The sequence below is a fragment of the Misgurnus anguillicaudatus genome, chromosome 6, assembly GCF_027580225.2.
Source record: "Misgurnus anguillicaudatus chromosome 6, ASM2758022v2, whole genome shotgun sequence".
In the NCBI taxonomy this organism is placed as follows: Eukaryota; Metazoa; Chordata; class Actinopteri; order Cypriniformes; family Cobitidae; genus Misgurnus; species Misgurnus anguillicaudatus.
In genome coordinates, this window is record NC_073342.2 from 2,745,340 (window position 1) to 2,766,060 (window position 20,721).

Sequence of the window (20,721 nt, forward strand, 5' to 3'; positions counted from 1 at the left end):
TGACTCAGATGACGGAACCGAGCTATGTGTATTACGTTTAACACTAGGTGCACCCGAAACAGTGTTTGTAGCATTAGCGGTATTAGCTTTGTAGCATTAGCAGTATTAGCGTTTGTAGCATTAGCGGTATTAGCGTTTGTAGCATTAGCGGTATTAGCGTTTGTAGCATTAGCGGTATTGCTGTCAGTCTGGAGCCTGGGTGAACTGGGCGCTGTACATCGCATAGGATCTGCGATAACCGGGTATCAACTGCTCCACAGCTTCCCGCTCAGGTGAGGACAGGTCTGAATAGCATACATTGGATGAGTCCGCCATTGGATCGGCAAATGGTAACTAAAGCCGGCACCTGTTTGTTGATGCTGAAGGTTATTTACTGTAATATCAGTTATATCGGCCTCTTATCGGCCATACAGGTTTCTACCCCAGATAAACAATCTACATCTATTGTTTCCATAAGGCTGGCTTACTTGGAAAGCTGAACAAGCTTAAATATCCCTCACAAACAACAACACAATACCACTGTACATCCTGCACTGAAATCACCCATAAAAGAAATAAAGTAAAATTGTTATGTACAAATCTTTTATGTTCTAAAAAAAGTTCAGAAACTTTTATGAACCCTGGCGAAGTGCATTCGGCACAAAAATACTCCACTACTGCGCTATTGTAGTGGACCAGTGGTTCTCAACTCCAGTCCTCCGCCCCCCCCCCAGAACATTTTAGATCTCTCCATATATAAAACACTTGATTCAGTTCATCAGCTTGTAAGTGTGTTAATTAAGGAAAAGTTTCAAACATTTTGGAAGGAGCCTAATGAGTGGAATCAGGTGTTTCATATAAGGAGACATCTAAAACATTCTGGGAGGGGGGCCCGAGGACTGGAGTTGAGAACCACTGTAAGTGGACAATGTGATGGTGAGTTAATTAAAGGTATACTCCAGCAAAAAATGAAAAATACCCCATGATTTACTCACCCTCTAGACATCCATGATGTACATGATTATCTTTTTACAGACAAATCCAAATAGAAACCAAGGAACAAAAAAGTGCATCCATTCCTCACAGACATAATCCACTTCTTTTCCGCTCTCATCCCATTTAAATATTTTCCCATATTTCTCCCATATTTTTAATCTTTCTATTAAGAATCCCACTGGGCATATTTGATATGTTTGCTACATTCGCCACCGGGAAAGCAGGCGGTAGTATTAGCTGTAACATCTCACTCAAACGACACCCATCAATAAAACAAGAATCCCGAGGAAGGAGGATGATGAGCCAAGTTACACAAAACTCTCACAAAAAAACACACACAACAAGATTTTGGGGGGCTATACGCCCATGGCCACAGTGGCCATCTGCTCGGCAGGCACCCCCTGTGGCTTCCTGCTCTGCCGGCTCCTCCCTGTCCCCCGGTGCAGGGCATATTTTTCTATATCTGAAATATATTGTGTATAACATATTAGTTCCACTATACTTAACCATTTATAACTCTCCTTTTTCTTTTTTAACTTCTCTTATTTCATAAATTGCAATCAGGTCCCAACATTTCTTCTTGCAGATGATATCACAATTATGTCTATAGGTCAAAGAGTTTAGGAGCTGCAAACATTTTAGTGTGGGCATGCAAATTTCATGTTTTTTGCTAAAGTAAGGTTTTTGCTTTAGTTAAGTAAGGTTAAGTAAGGTTAAACAGGTTAAGTAAGAAACACTGGGCACTGTAAAACTGGCAAAAATATACAGTGAAAAGTTTTATGACATTAAACACACATACATTTATCAACATCACTGTTTTCCTTTAATGCATTTTATGTTTTCTCTTTGACCAGGTTAAGCTGTCATGGCTACTGTAAAGACTCTCATTACTATTCTTTACCTCCTTTTATACGGATGTTTCAGCACAGCTGACATTGACCCAGATTATGTTGATCGAGTGGAGCGTGGCATAACATTGTCTAAAGAAGTTCTTGATGGTCTTGATAAAGCAGCTAAAGCACTCACAGAAACAAAGAAGGTGACAGACACCATCCAGAAAGTTCTCAAAGTCTTTGATGCTGTTGGAAAATTTGCTGCAAGTTTTGGTTTTATTGGAGCATTAGTTAGCTTCATATTCACATTCATTCCACAAGAAGATCCCATGCTTAATTTAATGAAAGAACAATTTGCTGAAGTCAACCGCAAACTTGATTCAGTCTCCCTTCAAATTTCTACCCTTCAAACAGAAATGAAATGGACAGACTATGCAAGCACCTACAGTAAGGATGAGAATGCAATCAGAAACTCCTGGGCCAAGCTGAAAGAATTTATTGAGAAAGTTCCCACAGCTTCCACACAGGAGCAGAAGACCAGGCTGGCTGAGCGCTTTACTAGTTTTTATGAACACACAGGCACTGAAAGCAGTGTTGCTAACTTATACAGATATATCACTGAGAACAGTGCTGTCAGTCTGAATAAGAATCTGTTGCAGCTAGTCATCGAAAAATCAAATGGTGATTTTAATACTCTGGTGCAATACTCCAGCTACTACACCAGTCTGATGGTTTCAGGACTACAGTTAAATATATATTACTACAAATTAAAAGACTATGATGCTGAAGCAAAGGCGAAAGAAGCAGTCAAACAGCTGTCTGATGTTTTAGCAGCCATAAAGGACGCCCTGATCGAGTGTGTTGATGACTTTGAGAAATGGGCTCAAAATGATGTTGTAAAATTCACGACTGAAAGATTCTCTGATACTAAAACGCTAATCTCAGATATTAAAGATCATCTGGAGCAGAAGTTCCACTGGTACAGATGGATAGTGATCGCCCACTCAAAGGATGCTGAAAATGAGTTTACCTTTGGAAAGTCCATTGACCTCCCTGTGCAAGAGAAGGCAGTAGTTCATGTCATTTACCAAGAAAAAGGCTCTTCTGTTGGGCAAAGAATTAAAGACCAGGTTAAGTCTAGTATAGAGACCGAATTAAAAAAAATATCTCCCTCTCGGTGTGCCATTTTGAAAGAAGAGATGCTCCAAAGGTTTGGTGCTAAAGTAGTGGACAACATACAGTTTCTTCATGCTGTTAAAAAAACATCAGATTATGTACAGACATATGTGCCAGACATAGAGTTGAGCTGTTCATATACACTTCAGATAAGAAATTTTAATATCTTCCTCAAGAGTATTGCCGGGACACCTACATGCTCAAATGTTACATGTATCCATGGAGAATGTAAATTCATCAAGGACACCACACAGGGGTTCTGTAAGTGCCATAAGATGTTCAGCGGTCTAAGTTGTGAGGAAAACATCCAAAATTTTATTGACTACACAGCAATCGAAAATCAAATGAATGGAATCATCTTTAAACCAGTCCCTGATCTGACAGCAATTTACTTTAGTGTTAAGGAATTGAAGGAGTACACAAAAGAAATTGTTGAGTCTGTCCGAAATGATATTCAGTGGACAAACATATTTGTGAAATACAGCAATATAATTCAGAAGTTTCAGTACATTAACAGGCTTCATACTGGACTTCGGAACAGCACTATCTCTCAAAGCCACTACGTATCTGAAGTTGGAGCTCATTTCACAGGAGGAAACACATTCATATTTTATCTCACAGAGTTTAACAACATGATGATGGGCACAGGATTTGGAGATCACTACAACATATTGGATGTTTTTCGTAAATCCCTCGACCAGGATTCAACAACCCAGTCTGGTGATCCAGTACAATGTTCAAAAGACTACATTGACCGGATTGATTATTTTGTGCGCTTTATGTTTGCCATGGAAAAGGAAGCTGTTTTGGCTTGGTCAAGATATTTATTAATCACTGAGAAGTCAGAAAACGTTGATTTTGTGGAGGCGTCATTCCAGGAATTTGTATTTGACCAGTGGAGTCTCTACAACAACAATGGATGTGGCCAGTTGCAGGCTGTGGAACTTCAGAACAACTACTGCAAGAAGCCGTATCACAGCACACGCCAGCAGATGGTGAAACTTAAGTGTTATTCAAACTACAAGCCTTTCCCGCAGACTGTGCTTTGCTCTGGAGGGCGGTGGAGTGACCTGCCTGTGTGCTACACTGAGCCGACGAACGGGCGAGTCGAGTGCAAAACTGAAAATGGAGCCACTGTCTGCAAGGTCTCCTGCTTTCCTGGATGGGGCTTCCAATCTCTTCCTCTGTCCTCTGACTACAGATGCTCAAACCTTCCCTGTCCATCCTTCACACCACCCCAGTGTACCAGCTGCACAGCAGACAGTGTTTGTAAGGACAATGAGGTCTGCACTAGCACCGTAGGCACGTGTCGGGACGCATGCCTTGTTAGACCCTGCGGAGTAAATGCCAAATGCTCCTCGGCCAATCATGCAAGGAGCTGTACCTGTGTGAGCCCATGGAAAGGAGACCCATACCAGGGCTGCAGGAACCAGGATCTCCAGTGGACTCTGACAACAGGAGTACCCAACAGTAAGCAAACGCTTTCACTATTTTTACATTAGGCTGATCATTACATCTTTAAGCAGTAATTTTTATGGTAAAATCCCTATCCCCCATGGATTGAAAATCACACAGATCACCTTAAAGATATATTATTTAGAAAGGTGTTTTGTGCAGGTCATGTTTTTTTGTATGTTTTTTGTTATGACCACACTGATAAAATAAAAAGTCATTTATTTAAAGTGCATTTTTACAGTGGTCTAACTGAAAATCATTGTCTCCATTTTAACCATAGTCTTTTTCAGCTAAAAGCAAGTTACAATCATTTTCAAGAAAAATAAAAAGAAACAATTTAGCAATTAAAGTAATAATTTTGCTTAAAGTTCAAGTAACAATGTAACATCACATCTGGTTGCTATTGTGAATGACAGCAACTCATCACTGTCCAATTTGAATAAATCTAACAACATTTTTGACAGTGGCTAATTTAGTGACTTTGTGTGTTAGCCAACTCTGCACTGAGAATAATTATTCTAATCCGAATGAAATTTAATGAAAAAAATTGTTTTTATTTGAATTAAAATATTACCGTCTTTTCCAGACTATAAGTCACTTTTTTTCATTGTTTGGCTGGTCCTGCAACTTTTACTCAGGCGTGACTTGTAAGTCATGAATTAATTCTGACATATATGAACCAAGAGACATCATTACCATCTACAGATGTGAGAGGCCACTTTATGCTGCTCCTGTATTTATGTAATTCAATGGATTCAGTGATGTGAAATGACGAGCCTGTGAACTTGATGTGCGCTGGCTTGTTCTGTTCATTTATCCCAGTGGTTCTCAAACTTTTTCAACGTGCGGCCCCCCGTCCCCACGTGTGTACAGATCTAACTTGTTTACAATTCCAAAAATGAACTAATTTATATTTCTTTTTCCCATATAATTAAAAAAAAAGATTGCCATTAAGCCCATATAGAACCACAGACAGCAATTATTTTATACATTTTAACACTGAAGCAAAATGCGTCAGATTTCGTCTTCATGTCTAACTTTAAATCCTTATCCAACCAGGGTTTACATTAGCATTGACTGTTTTTTAATTTTTGCACTTGTTTGCACATACCTTGAAAGGCTAGGCGGGTGCTTCAAGGGGGTCGCACACTGGGCGAGAAGCACTGCGCGGGGTCGCGTGTATGAAAACTCGCAGGTATCGAACACAGCACGTGCACGTTAAATAGCGTGAGCTTAGTCAGAGTCTATTTCAAATATGATGTTATTTAATTTTAAACTATGTGAGTGGGGCGCTGTGGCACGGCAGGGATTTTAGCAGCATCTAGAGTCAGTCACCTCCAAGCAGAGGTGTATACTACTTAAGAATTTTTGTTACTTTTTCTAAGCATCTGTGCTTTATCAGAGTGTTTGTCTTGGGAAAAATTTACTTTACTAAAAAATGTTCACTACATTTTAAAGCATAGAATCATACTGTGTATTCCTTTAATATTGCATATTAAAATTGATTTAATACCTAATTACATAAATGGTGTGTACTTTTACTTCCGAAAGTAGTAAAAGTAAAAAAAATTACTAGATGTTTAATGTACTTGAATTCAATTCATATATATACACATGTAAACAGATAAGGAGATTAAGCGGGTTCTGCCGGTGGTCATTGGTCAGGCATCAGCTGGGCATCACGTTGAAGGACGGCCAGTAGATCAGAGGTGTGCCGACTTTCACATTCACCGGAACTGGGTCTGTTTGTCTCATTGTCCTCGGGGTCGAGGACGAGACAGGGAGAGAGAAACAAAATCCTATTAGCGTGGGGGCTGTTCACATGTAATGCAAGTGTCACACAGTGATGTGGTTTAAATTAGCTCGGTTCCAGACAGGCTAACTATTGCAGTATAAGTATGTTACCCACGGTTGAGGATTTAGCAAATTGGGGGCCCAATGCGAAGGTATCTATGGTAACTATGGGTCCCCATCCGATCTTTAAAAGAAAATGAAACATGCCAACCCGTTTGACTAAGGCCAGAAGCCCTACTGTCGTCGTTAATGCAGGTTCAGTGGCAAACGGGTCTGTAAGGCATACTATTCACAAGACCACAAGATAGCGCCAAAATCGCAACCCGACCATACAGAAACTTTTTCAAATACGAGCAAAAAAAAAACTAAACATAAGTAAGTCGTACTTCCTGCTTTGCTACTGTTCGGACGCTTTTACTTGCGCTCTGTGCTTTGCGCTTTTGCTTTTTCGCTTTTATCTTTTGATTCAACTACCAGCAGTTCAGCACAGTGCTCAAACTAAACAATTGGGCTCTCAAACTAAAACTACAAATTCCTGGAACTATATTGATATTTGGAATATTCAACAACTTGGGGTTTCTATCATAGCAGTCTACCAGTCTGCTATTGCCGGCAGCTGACAATCCTAAAACAGGACAACACAGCTGCCCACACTCAGAAGAAAAGAAGAAAAAATGCCTTCTTCTGGATCTAAATCCACCTGCTGCTCAAACTGCCACAGACTTTTACAAAAGATTGCGGTTCTCGAAACAAAGTTACTTGTGGCGCTGCCGACCCTGCCAGAACATACAGCGGAGCTTCATCGTGGTCCTTCTCAACATAAAGCTGGTGAGTCCTGTGAACCTAATGCTTATAAACAGGTCATAGTGAGCTCAGAGAAACCTAAAGTAATTGAAGACACAAACCGATGGCATAAACAGGGTGCGAGACCCAAAAGTGCTCAAGACATTAGACTGTCACGAGTGTCACAAATTGCTGCATTAGCATCATCTACCCCAGATATGGGTACAACTCGAGTAGCCAATATTGGTATTCTACCACCCCCTGTACGGCTTGAAAATAGATTTGAAGCACTAATGAGTTTGGGGGAAGAATCCCCAAATGTTAATGGACACAGATCACATAAGTCAGTAGCTTACAGAGCTAACAGACGCTCAATATCATACAGGCAGCGGCGCTCCGCTCAGACAGCAGCCGAGCCAAACACGCTGATAGTGGGTGACAATATTATCAGAAACTTTGAAAGCAAGGCTACCCGTACATACTGTTTTCCTCATGCAACGGTTTCTGATGTTAACAAGGAACTTGGCAACATTCTGATGAAACATAAGTCTGTCAGTCGGATTGTCATACATGTGGGAAAGAATGATATTCGGAAAGAGCAGTCTGAGCTCCTTAAGGTGGATTTCAATGAACTTTTTGAAACACTTGCAAGACTGAAAGTTAAATCTTTCATCAGTGGACCTCTCCCAGCCCGGGGAACAAATATGTTTTCTCGGCTACTAAGTTTAAATTCATGGCTGCAAAAAACCTGCACCATGAGAGGACTGAATTACATTGACAATTTCAATATCGTCTGGAGCCAAAGGCAACTTTTTAACACAGATGGTATCCACCCAAACAAACTGGGTGCTAGGTTGCTTAAAGACAATATCTTTTTCTCCATGCATCATCCATCAGCTGAGTGTGCCAGTCCACTACTGAACAGCGGAAATGACCACAGGATTTTACACCAGCACCTGGATGGACATTCAGAAGACAAGGATAAAACTCTGCAGTCACAACTACTGTTCACAGACACAGCTCAGGCTGAGCCCTGCCCACAGACCTCGCTACAGCTGGATTGTGAATCAACACCCAAGGACGTTTCTGTTGATAATGACCCGAGGAATGATAACACTCCCTCCCAGCCTTCAGGAACACCAGAATCACAGCTGATGTCGTCACACTCTCTCTCCCTCTCTCCAACATCACCACTTCTGGGCTTTTCAGAGAAAATGGAGAAACTGGTATCTGCTGGAACAAAGCTCTCCAACTCTATTGCTGCGAGTCCCCAAATATCAACCAAGAAACGGCGGGCTCCTCAACCACCAAAGCCTTCAGGCCCAGCCTGCCCTCCCCCTCCATCTGAGAGAGCACTCCGACCTCTGCCTCAACGTCAGGGACCACACCAGCCCTCATCTGCAAACAGCACTGGTAACTGATGTGTGTTGGGTTCCCGCTACGTCAGCAGTAACAATCATAAATATTTTAAGAACAAGCGGGTGCCCGATGTCCCTTTAGCTTTCCCTATCTCTGTCCTGACATGTGATAGAAAGATGAAGGCCGTCTCCAGCCGCACAGCAATTCTATCTAATCTACTGCCTATTATACGTCATTCTGAGATTGATACAGTGCCAAATATTTGTGTATTGCTTTAAAAGGTACACCACGCATTCTGTTTACAATTATTTATAGACCTCCCAAATACACCTCAGCATTTGTTGATGAATTCACAGAACTTTTATCAACAATTTCCTCTGAATTTGATTATTTTGTTATTGCTGGAGATTTTAATATTCATATAGACAATGCAGAAAACAATGCTGCAATTGAACTGTTAAATGTTTTAAACACCTTTGATCTGACCCAGCACGTGCAAGGTCCTACACACAATCGGGGACACACTCTTGATCTGCTCATTAGCAAGGGTCTAAACATTTCATCCACTGTAATCAAGGATGAAGCGCTATCTGACCATTTCTGTGTTTACTTTGATTTATTGATCTGTCCTGCCACTGATGCTAGATCTGTCTATGTTAAAAAAAGGTTCATAAATGAGAACACCAGTGAGGTATTTATGAATGCTATATCAATGTTGCCAAACATATCGGCAGACTCTGTTGATGTTCTCCTTGAAAACTTTAACATAAAAGTTAAAGATGCCATTGATGGTATAGCTCCAGTAAAGGTCAAGGTGATCACTGGCAGACGTAAAGCACCCTGGAGAAACACAACAGCAGTACAGCACATGAAAAGAACATGCAGAAAAGCTGAACGTATGTGGCGGAAAACAAAACTTGAAGTACATTATAGCATCTATAAAGACAGTCTTCGTACTTTCAATGTAGAACTAGGCACAGCTAGACAGACCTTCTTTTCAAACATTATAAACAAAAACATAACCAACACTCGCACTCTTTTTGCTACTGTAGAGAGACTAACAAACCCCCCAAATCAAGTTCCTAGTGAAATGCTCTCTGACAACAAATGCAATGAGTTTGCAACCTTTTTCTCTGAGAAGATCAGTAATATCAGAATGGCGATCAATACGGCCTCATATTGTACTGTGATCAGTCAGATATCATTGCAACAACCTCAGAAATTAGCCATTCTCCCAGAATTTGACATAATTGATATAAAAACCTTGGAAGAAACAGTACAACATCTTAAAGCATCAACTAGCAGCCTTGACACACTCCCCACATCTTTTCTCAAAAAGGTACTTAACTGCTTAGAAACTGACCTCTTAAAAATAGTAAATACCTCTCTGATCACAGGCACCTTTCCAGAGTCATTAAAAACAGCAGTTATTAAGCCTCTCCTAAAAAAGAGTAACCTAGACAAAACCATACTTAGCAACTACAGACCAATCTCAAATCTTCCGTTTATAGGCAAGATCATTGAAAAGGTGGTTTTTAATCAGCTGAACAAATTCTTAAACTCAAATGGCTATCTGGACAATTTTCAATCTGGTTTCCGTCAGCATCACAGCACAGAGACAGTGCTCATAAAGATAATAAATGATATTCGATTAATCTCTGATTCAGGTAAAATATCAGTGCTGGTGCTACTAGATCTTAGTGCTGCCTTTGACACAGTAGATCACACCATACTCTTACATAGACTGGAAAACTGGGTAGGGCTCTCTGGGATGGTCCTCAAATGGTTTAAATCATACCTACAAGGAAGAGGTTACTATGTGAACATAGGTAACCATAAATCTGAGTGGACATCCATGACATGTGGAGTCCCACAGGGTTCAATTCTTGCACCGCTTCTGTTTAATTTGTATATGCTCCCACTTGGTCAAATAATGAAAAAGAACCAAATTGCTTACCACAGCTATGCAGATGACACCCAGATATACTTAGCCCTGTCACCTAATGACTACAGCCCCATTGACTCTCTATGTAAATGCATTTATGAAATTAACTGTTGGATGCGTCAAAACTTCCTCCAGTTAAACAAAGACAAAACTGAAGTCATTGTATTTGGAAATAAAGATGAAACTCTCAAAGTTAACACATACCTTGACTCTAGGGGTCTAAAGACAGAAAATAAAGTCAGAAATCTTGGTGTAATTTTAGAGTCTGACCTTAATTTCAGTAGTCATGTGAAAGCAATAAGCAAATCAGCTTACTACCATCTCAGAAATATTGCCAGAATTAGCTGTTTTGTCTCAAGACAGGACTTAGAGAAACTTGTTCATGCTTTCATCACCAGCAGGGTGGATTACTGCAATGGACTTCTTACTGGGATCCCCAAAAAGACCATTAGACAGCTGCAGCTCATACAGAACGCTGCTGCCAGAATTCTGACCAGAACCAAAAAATCTGAGCACATTACTCCAGTCCTCAGGTCCTTACACTGGCTTCCTGTTACATTTAGAATAGATTTTAAAGTATTGTTACTCGTTTATAAATCACTTCATGGCTTAGGACCCAAATACATGACAGATATGCTAACTGTATATAAACCTAAAAGATTACTCAGATCATTAGGATCAGGTCAGTTAGAAACACCAAGGGTTCACTCAAAACAAGGTGCGTCAGCATTTAGTTATTATGCCACCTCTAGCTGGAATCAGCTTCCAGAAGAGATCAGATGTGCTTCAACAGTAAACACTTTTAAATCTAGATTAAAAACACATCTGTTTAATTCTGCATTTACTGAATGAGCACTGTGCTGCTTCACACTGACTGCACCTTTAACTCAAGTCACTTTTACTTCTGTTTTATTCTTTTTAACATTTTAAAGTGTTTTTATTAAAATCACATTTATTTTCTTTCTAAATTCTCATGTATCTTTGTTTTTATTGTGATTTTATTGTGTATCTATTATTTTTACATTTTCTTTTTTCTCTTTTATATATTGTTTTCTCATTTCTATGTAAAGCACTTTGAATGACCTCTGTGTATGAAATGTGCTATACAAATAAACTTGCCTTGCCTTGCCTTGCCTAAACTATGTGAGTGGGGCGCTGTGGCACGGCAGGGATTTTAGCAGCATCTAGAGTCAGTCACCTCCAAGCAGAGGTGTATACTACTTAAGAATTTTTGTTACTTTTTCTAAGCATCTGTGCTTTATCAGAGTGTTTGTCTTGGGAAAAATTTACTTTACTAAAAAATGTTCACTACATTTTAAAGCATAGAATCATACTGTGTATTCCTTTAATATTGCATATTAAAATTAATTTAATACCTAATTACATAAATGGTGTGTACTTTTACTTCCTTAAGTAAAAGTACGAAAGTACTTTTTACTTAAGTAAAAGTAAAAAAAATTACTAGATGTTTAATGTACTTGAATTCAATTCATATATATACACATGTAAACGGATAAAGAGATTAAGCGGGTTCTGCCGGTGGTCATTGGTCAGGCATCAGCTGGGCATCATGTTGAAGGACGACCAGTAGATCAGAGGTGTGCCGACTTTCACATTCACCGGAACTGGGTCTGTTTGTCTCATTGTCCTCGGGGTCGAGGACGAGACAGGGAGAGAGAAACAAAATCCTATTAGCGTGGGGGCTGTTCACATGTAATGCAAGTGTCACACAGTGATGTGGTTTAAATTAGCTCGGTTCCAGACAGGCTAACTATTGCAGTATAAGTATGTTACCCACGGTTGAGGATTTAGCAAATTGGGGGCCCAATGCGAAGGTATCTATGGTAACTATGGGTCCCCATCCGATCTTTAAAAGAAAATGAAACATGCCAACCCGTTTGACTAAGGCCAGAAGCCCTACTGTCGTCGTTAATGCAGGTTCAGTGGCAAACGGGTCTGTAAGGCATACTATTCACAAGACCACAAGATAGCGCCAAAATCGCAACCCGACCATACAGAAACTTTTTCAAATACGAGCAAAAAAAAAACTAAACATAAGTAAGTCTCCCTCTTTTCTCAATATTAAATATAAACCAAAAACCTGAAAATATGAAATGTAGTGGAGTAAAAATTATGATAATATGCTTTGGAATGTATGTTTTCCACAGAAAAACATATACGAATACTTGAAAATGTACTTTTATGTAGAAATTAAAAATACTTAAGTACTATACACCTCTGCCTCCATGCTGCTTTTTGTTTTGATGACGCATGCAGCTGTGAAACGCTGGTGTTGCCAGATTGGGTGCTTTTTTCCGTTACACATTAAGGTCTGTTTACAGTGTGTTTTAGCCGGGTTTTTGCCTGGAAGACTCTATTGAACGAGTTTAAACTGAGAGAGCGTGCTTTTCCCAAACACCAGAATTAACGAGTTCAGGCACAACACTGCTTCCAGGTATGTTCAGTATGTTATTGTGTATTGTGTAAATAACTGATAATGTTACGTTAACATACAGACATCTATTCAGCCTGCTGTTCTGTGTGCTATTGTTTAGTTGAATAACTTGCCTTTCCAGATTAAATGTCTGTTCTTCGGTTTGGATTTTGTGAAATAATTTTCTAAATAAATGCAATGTGTAGTCCATTGTGACTTATATATGTTTTTTTCGTCTTCATAACGCATTTTTGATTGATGTGACTTATACTTCGGAGCAACTTATAGTCCGGAAAATATGGTAAGTGGTATCTACCATATCACATGTGTTAAAAAACAAATTTGTGTGAATGAATTAAAATCAGTTAGAAAAAGGTTTAATTGGCATGATTTTAAGTTTAAAACAAGCAAATATTCTGCCAATGGGGTATAAATAAGCAAATATTCTGCCAATGGGGTATGAAGACTGGGGAAGTGGGGAATTTATTCATACCCCGTTGGCTTTTTTTCTTGCTTTAAGCACCAATTTACTTAAATTTGATATTTTTGTCTAAAAAATCTAGACTTATTTTATTAGATCATTTTGCTCATCATAAAAAAATCTTGATTTAAGAATTGTTAGATATTTGTACTTAAAACAAGACAAAAATACTAAGTAAGAAAATCATACCCATCCATTCCCTTGCGTAGTAATGAAAATAGGGGGATTGTTCAGGTTTGGGAAATTTCCCTTATTTTCAAATCCAAATGTTGACAGGCATGGTTCCCAGCGTGCTTTTAGATGATACTAAATAATGACAGTAAATGTTGAAGTAAAGTGTTATTTTATGCACTTTTAATGAAGATGAGAAAAGAGGGAGACTTACTTATGTTTAGTATTTTTTTGCTGTGTTCGTATTTGAAAAAGTTTCTGTTTTGTAGTTGTTTGTAAAAGTCACCTTGTGCTGAAGAGTAGAGCATTTGCTTAGGATGAGAACCGACTCACGGACGTGTATGATTTACACTGTAAATATACACTCCCCTAAAGGATTATTAGGAACACCATACTAATACTGTGTTTGACCCCCTTTTGCCTTTAGAACTGCCTTAATTCTACATGGCATTGATTCAACAAGGTGCTGAAAACATTTCTTAAAAATGTTGGCCCATATTGATAGGATAGCATCTTGCAGTTGATTGAGATTTGTGGGATGCACATCCAGGGCACGAAGCTCCCGTTCCACCACATCCCAATGATGCTCTATTGGGTTGAGATCTGGTGACTGTGGGGGCCATTTTAGTACAGTGAACTCATTGTCATGTGTAAGAAACCAATTTGAAATGATTTGAGTTTTGTGACATGGTGCATTATCCTGCTGGAAGTAGCCATCAGAGGATGGGAACATGGTGGTCATAAAGGGATGGACATGGTCAGAAACAATGCTCAGGTAGGCTGTGGCATTTAAACGATACCCAATTGGCCCTAAGGGGCCTAAAGAGTGCCAAGAAAACATCCTCCACACCATTAAACCACCACCACCAGCCTGCACAGTGGTAACAAGGCATGATGGATCCATGTTCTCATTCTGTTTACGCCAAATTCTGACTCTCCTATCTGAATGTCTCAACAGAAATTGAGACTCATCACACCAGGCAACATTTTTCCAGTCTTCAACTGTCCAATTTCGGTGCGCTTCTGCAAATTGTAGCCTCTTTTTCCTATTTGTAGTGGAGATGAGTGGTACTCAGTGGGGTCTTCTGCTATTGTAGCCCATCCGCCTCAAGGTTGTGCGTGTTGTGGCTTCACAAATGCTTTGCTGCATACCTCGGTTGTAATGAGTGGGTATTTCAGTCAAAGTTGCTCTTCTATCAGTTTGAATCAGTCGGCTCATTCTCCTCTGACCTCTAGCATCAACAAGGCATTTTCACCCACAGGACTGACACATACTGGATGTTTTTCCCTTTTCACACCATTCTTTGTAAACCCTAAAAATGATTGTGCGTGAAAATCCCAGTAACTGAGCAGATTGTGTCTGCCACCAACAACCATGCCACGCTCAAAATTGCTTAAATCACATTTCTTTCCCATTTTGACATTCAGTTTGGAGTTCAGGAGATTGTCTTGACCAGGACCACACCCCTAAATGTACTGAAGAAACTGCCATGTGATTGGTTGATTAGATAATTGCATTAATGAGAAATTGAACAGGTGTTCCAAATAATCCTTTAGGTGAGTGTAAATGCCATGATTCTAAAGCATTTACATAACATTTTTCCTAACTTTAATTATGCTCAGCCATAATCAGCTTTTTTTCTATTAAGTATTATTTACAGTTAGCTTAGTTAGGAAGTCCGATTTATTTCCATGAACTGGTTCTTTGGACAGTTTGTTTCAAAGAACTGATTCAAAAAAACAGGTTCACCGGTTATTTTATGTTTTTACGTAATGGCATTATTCATACTCAATTCTATCATCTGGGCAGATTGAAATACACACAAACACATTCTAATAAAGTCATGTGTAAGCACATATGTTTAATTTATATTTTATCCTATTAAATCATCGTGATTGGCCTGAATACCTCTGACGTCAGCCGGAAATGTGACGCTCCTTACCATGTTTGAAAGATTCACAATGCAATGCTAACAGGAGTTAATTTACAGGCTGAGTCCGAAGCGGGAGGAATTATGATAATGTCGGTCTTCTCTACATCACCAATCCCAGGAAGTAAACTGTTGCCTACAATCTGTGTGTTTGTTGAAGTCTAAGAAAAGAGATTTACGTTGGATGCGTCTGTCCATAATTTTTCAGACAATCACATTTGTGTTTTAGAAGATGCTATATTCAGATGAGAGTGTTTGCAGTTTGCGGAGGGTTCTTAGCTGCTGCTCTGTGCCTCCGTCCTCCACATTTGTCATGCATCACTATGAAAAGTGTGTACACTTTTTTTAGTGATGAGAAATCAGCCCAGAACAACACAGTAGGCGCTGGTCAATGACCTGAAAAGAGCTGGGACCACCGTTTCCAAGGTTACTGTTGGTAATACACTAAGACGTCATGGTTTGAAATCATGCATGGCACGGAAGGTTCCCCTGCTTCAACCAGCACATGTCCAGGCCCGTCTTAAGTTTGCCAATGACCATTTGGATGATTCAGAAGAGTCATGGGAGAAAGTCGTGTGGTCAGATGAGACCAAAATAGAACTTTTTGGTCATAATTCCACTAAACGTGTTTGGAGGAAGAAGAATGAGGAGGACCATCCCAAGAATACCATCGCTACTGTGAACTATGGGGGTGGTAGCATCTGAACATGGGACAGGGCGACTGCACTGTACTAAGGAGAGGATGATCGGGGCCATGTATTGTGAGATTTTGGGGAACAACCGCCTTCCCTCAGTTAGAGCATTGAAGATGGGTTGAGGCTGGGTCTTCCAACATGACAATGACCTGAAGCACACAGCCAGGATAACCAAGGAGTGGCTCTGTAAGAAGCAAATCAAGGTTCTGTCGTGGCCTAGCCAGTCTCCAGACCTAAACCCAATAGAGAAACTTTGGAGGGAGCTCAAACTCTGTGTTTCTCAGCAACAGGCCAGAAACCTGACTGATCTAGAGAAGATCTGTGTGGAGGGGTGGGCCAAAATCCCTCCTGCAGTGTGTGCAAACCTGGTGAAAAACTACAGGAAATGTTCAACCTCTGTAATTGCAAACAAAGGCTACTGTACCAACTATTAACATAGATTTTTCAGGTGTTCAAATACTTATTTGCAGCTGTGTCATACAAATAAATAGTTAAAAAATCAGACATTGTGATTTCTGGATTTTTTTTATTTAGATTATGTTTCTTACAGTGGACATGCACCCACAATGACAATTTCAGACCCCGCCATGATTTCTAAGTGGGAGAACTTGCAAAATAGCAGGGTGTTCAAATACTTATTTTCTTCACTGTATTTTTTTCATTACACATCATTAGATGCTCCGATGAGAATTCTGTCAAACCAATACGTTTGTTTATTCCATTAATGCTTGTGGTTTACAGATGCTGTTCGTTCTGCAACCCAGTTAGCTGTGTGCAAAGCCATTGGACCTGATGGAGGATGGCACAGTGGATATGTAAGGGATCAAAACTGCATGTATGAGTATGACTGGAGAGTTAATTGGGCCAAAAGCTATCAGGTAACTCATTACAATACATTAAACCAATGCATATAACGTGTAAATAATAAACAATACATAATAAAAAAAGAAAAACATATAGTAGGCTACCCTTACACATATTAACCCTTACACATAGTATTTGTCAAAGGTTTAGGGTCACTTGACAGGAATGCTGTCCATAATATCAAAAACCTCTCCATCTGAAGGCACAAGTCAGTTTTATAAACAACATGTGCTAAAAAACAAAAACTTTTTTATGCATTTGTCAAAAAAAGTTGACACTTCACAATAAGATTGTTTTTGTTAACAGAAAGTTAATGCATTAACTAACATGAACTACTAATGAACAGCATTTATTAACCTTAATTCAAGTTAGTTTTAGCATTTACTTAATAATGCTTAAAGCAACACTAAAGAGTTTTTGCTCTTTGCTCCCCCTACAGGTTAGAAGCGTAATTGTTCATTACCACTGTCGTAAATACTGCAGCATAGTTGGCTCTGATTGGATTGTAGGTCTGCCATAAAGCAAGTTTTTGTAGTTTTCACTCGAACTACAGGACCACTACCCGACGGTTGGAAACTTCTTTAGTGCGGTGTTGGCCGATAGAGGGCTGCAAAGCGAATGTGCGAAAAAGTGTCGTTCACCCTGTTTCGAGTGGATGAACGACTGAAACTTTTTTGGAAACGTTATTTTAAGGTAAAAAAAAAACCTCTTTGGTGTTGCTTTAACATTAGTTAATCCATCATGAACTAACAAGAATAACTGTAATCAACTAACTAATGAACTAATTAACAAGAATTAATACATTCTGAAAAACACATTGTTCGTTCATGTTAGTTAATGCATTAACTTTCTGTTAACAAAAACAGTCTCTTTGTAAATTGTTACCAAAATGTTTTGAATAACATGGAATAATTTATGAGAAAAAAATCAGCCAATAAGAGTCCAGAATAGATGTGAACTGCCATCTCTGACATTTATTAGTTATTTAATAGTTTTGATGAGTTTACTTAAAGGCTAATGTGTGAAAAATAAAGATAATAAACAATGTATTTTGTTAATGCAGGTTCTGATTGATCCCTGTCAAGGACGTGGTTGGAAATGGGTAGACGGGGCTCAATCAAACATGGTTTCGTATGATCAGTCGAAGAGGTTTCGGGGAGTCTATTACTATGTATGCAGGTAAGGGCTAAAACTTTAATTAAATTAAAAAACAGAAATCAGAAAAAAATCCAAAGTGCTCAGAAATAGCTGAAGAAATTAATTTAGAAAAAATTTGTTAGGTGCTCTTTGGTATGGGTTATGCAAAACGTGAAAAAAGGGAATCCAAGGATATTAACATTGTTTCATATTAAAATTAGCCTTTCGTCGCTGCCTGATGAAACTCACGTATGTCCAAAACGGTAACTTTTCAGAAAGTGAAAAAAACACCGTATATCAAAAGCAGTTGAATGTAGCGTTGTCATACTTGGTACGGCATATTTACATGTAACCATATTCTTGCCAGTGTCATGATATAATCCACATTTGACCAAAATTGAGTTTAAATGGACATGCGTGCATATTTTACAGTAACTTTTTTATGCGTTCTTCCGATCATTAATTAGAATGGCCAAAGTCGCGTTTCGTATTGACAGATGAACACGCTCAGTTCATTAAATAGCCTACGTCTTAGTTAAATACGCTTACTTTATTTAATATTAAGTATAAGTGTATTAAATGTCTCTTGCAAACCATTAAGGGACAATGAATCAATACACTGACATGGTAATGCTACACAACAGGGTCGTCAGTTTGTGTTGAAAAGTGGTGGGGACAAAAGATCTTATAAAAACATTACTGCAGGACGGGAAAAATATTGAATAACGCGCATCAAAAATGGGCATAGCGTAGGCCAGTCAACAACAAGAAAATACTCAGCATAAATTTATAAACCCTCAACAATGTCGAATGCACACATCACACATGTAACAGTCCCTGCAACACCAGCTCAACCGAACAATGCCAAAGCACCATACCGTAGAAAACAGCAGCGCGTTTAATAAATGATTACAATGAATTTCATTACATATGTACAAGAAAACACACCATAAGCATACAACGCAACATATGTGACCCTGGACCACAAAACCAGTCTTAAGCATCGCTTGATTTTTCAGAACATTTTAACCAAATGCTTTCAAAAAGTGGTGGGGAAATCCCCAGCGTAAATATCACCAATGCTAGACAGATACTTTGTTTGCACAGTCCTACCGTAATTAAGTAACTCCTAGATGTTAGTCTGGCGTCCGGGGGAAACGTTTACCTCGATGAAGGAAAGTCATTGTCATGTTTATTCGGCTATATCCAGTGCTGAGGTTCGATGAAACTTTACGAGACCGGCGAGATGCTTCACAGGCGGAAGATACGCGGCGTGATTGACAGCTTTGACACCAAACGGGTACGTGAAAATCAGATGACATGATTTCACAAGTTTTCATTGGCTATTTAGGTATGTGACGCATACTGTATATGGAAATGAACCTGGACATTCAATCTGTCGAAAAATCTCAAAATCGGCAAAATGAACATACGTGAGTTTCATCGGACAGCAATGCTTTAATATGGAACAGAAAATATGATTTGATCTCAAATAACATACAAATGAATTTAGAAATGAAGGTATTGAGATTGAAGATATGGTAAATGTTGTGATTTTTTTTTCATCCATTAGTACGAAGAGCGGTGGCCTTGTAGGGAAACTTTTCAACACACGAGAAGGCTTTCTCTGCCACGTTCCCAGAAGCGGATCTTCCAGAGATAAACATTTTTACTCCTTGGTTCCACAACCATGTGTCTGAAGATACCTTGCAATGTACCCAGCATGTAAAATCTGATCCAAATCAAGAAATCCATTTAAATGCTTAAGCTTTGAATTGGTGATGTTGTATGTGTCGCTGTATTAAAATCCATCAGTCATTAGTTGTTATTTGTGATATTGCAAATGATAAAAATGCAAAAAAAAACTATGTACACATCTGAAATGTTTTTAAATGTAACTCTGTTCATTCAAAAATTAAAGATGCATTAATATGATTTCAATAACTAGCCTTCATTGACGCATACAGTAACCCAGATCAACATCTTCTGTCAATCAAGAAAACACAGAGATAATGAAAACATTCCCGTGTTTGTGCTATAAACCACAAGTAATATAATAAACTAAATAAAGGAGCCACAGTTGTGTCCCCAGGAGCTACAACTTTCATTTCAATTGATGTCAGCTTTCCTAGAAGCAACAATTGTTGTGTTCTCTTAAACTCATGAAATGGAAAACATCAAGTTGACAGATTATTATGTCACAGGGTGACTTCGGGCGGAACCAAAAATGGAGAGGAGAGGTTCCGCCCGGACATTTTTTTTATGCACCAGTTTACTTCCTGGTTTCCAGGGCGTCGTTATCAGGGCTTTACGAGCCACAGGTGTGAATCATCGAGAAAGCAAACTGTGATTGGAGGCTGGGGGTTGATGAGACAGATAAAAGCCCCAAGGAAAGCACAAACAACGAGAGAGTTGTTTCGGGCATGAGCCCCTTTGTATTGCCTAGGGCAGACTGAACCACACGCCCCGTCCTTGGAAGAGCCGGAGGGCGCCGTTGATCCACAAGAGCGCTTATAGCGAGAGGAAAGAGTGCGGCAGCCAGGAAAGGCGAAAAGGACGGGGCTGTGAGTTAAAGGAGCACTGCACCACGAGAACGCTTTTGGGTGCTTAGTGTGTGCTGAGGAACGGAGCTGTGCTCATTGTTAGACGTGGTGGCTGTCTGTATTTCTCTCTCTCCCCCCCTCTCTT

The 20,721-nt window shown here is 39.4% G+C and overlaps 1 protein-coding gene across 1 annotated transcript; it reads left to right on the forward strand.

Moving 5' to 3' along the window:
- The first annotated feature begins 1,840 nt into the window (after positions 1-1,840).
- On the forward strand, positions 1,841-19,951 carry LOC141364124 (SE-cephalotoxin-like). The gene is made up of 4 exons (XM_073868219.1): positions 1,841-4,454; positions 16,774-16,910; positions 17,960-18,075; positions 19,607-19,951. Exons 1-4 carry the CDS (start codon positions 1,841-1,843, stop codon positions 19,731-19,733), a joined length of 2,994 nt encoding a protein of 997 aa, XP_073724320.1. The 3' UTR covers positions 19,734-19,951.
- Positions 19,952-20,721: the final 770 nt, after the last annotated feature.

Excerpts from the sequence above, each read along its gene's own strand:
- LOC141364124 (XM_073868219.1), top strand. The coding sequence starts at position 1,841 with ATGGCTACTGTAAAGACTCTCATTACTATTCTTTACCTCCTTTTATAC. Across the intron at positions 16,911-17,959 it reads ATTGGGCCAAAAGCTATCAG|GTTCTGATTGATCCCTGTCA; the intron begins GTAACTCATTAC and ends TTGTTAATGCAG. Across the intron at positions 18,076-19,606 it reads GTCTATTACTATGTATGCAG|TACGAAGAGCGGTGGCCTTG; the intron begins GTAAGGGCTAAA and ends TTCATCCATTAG.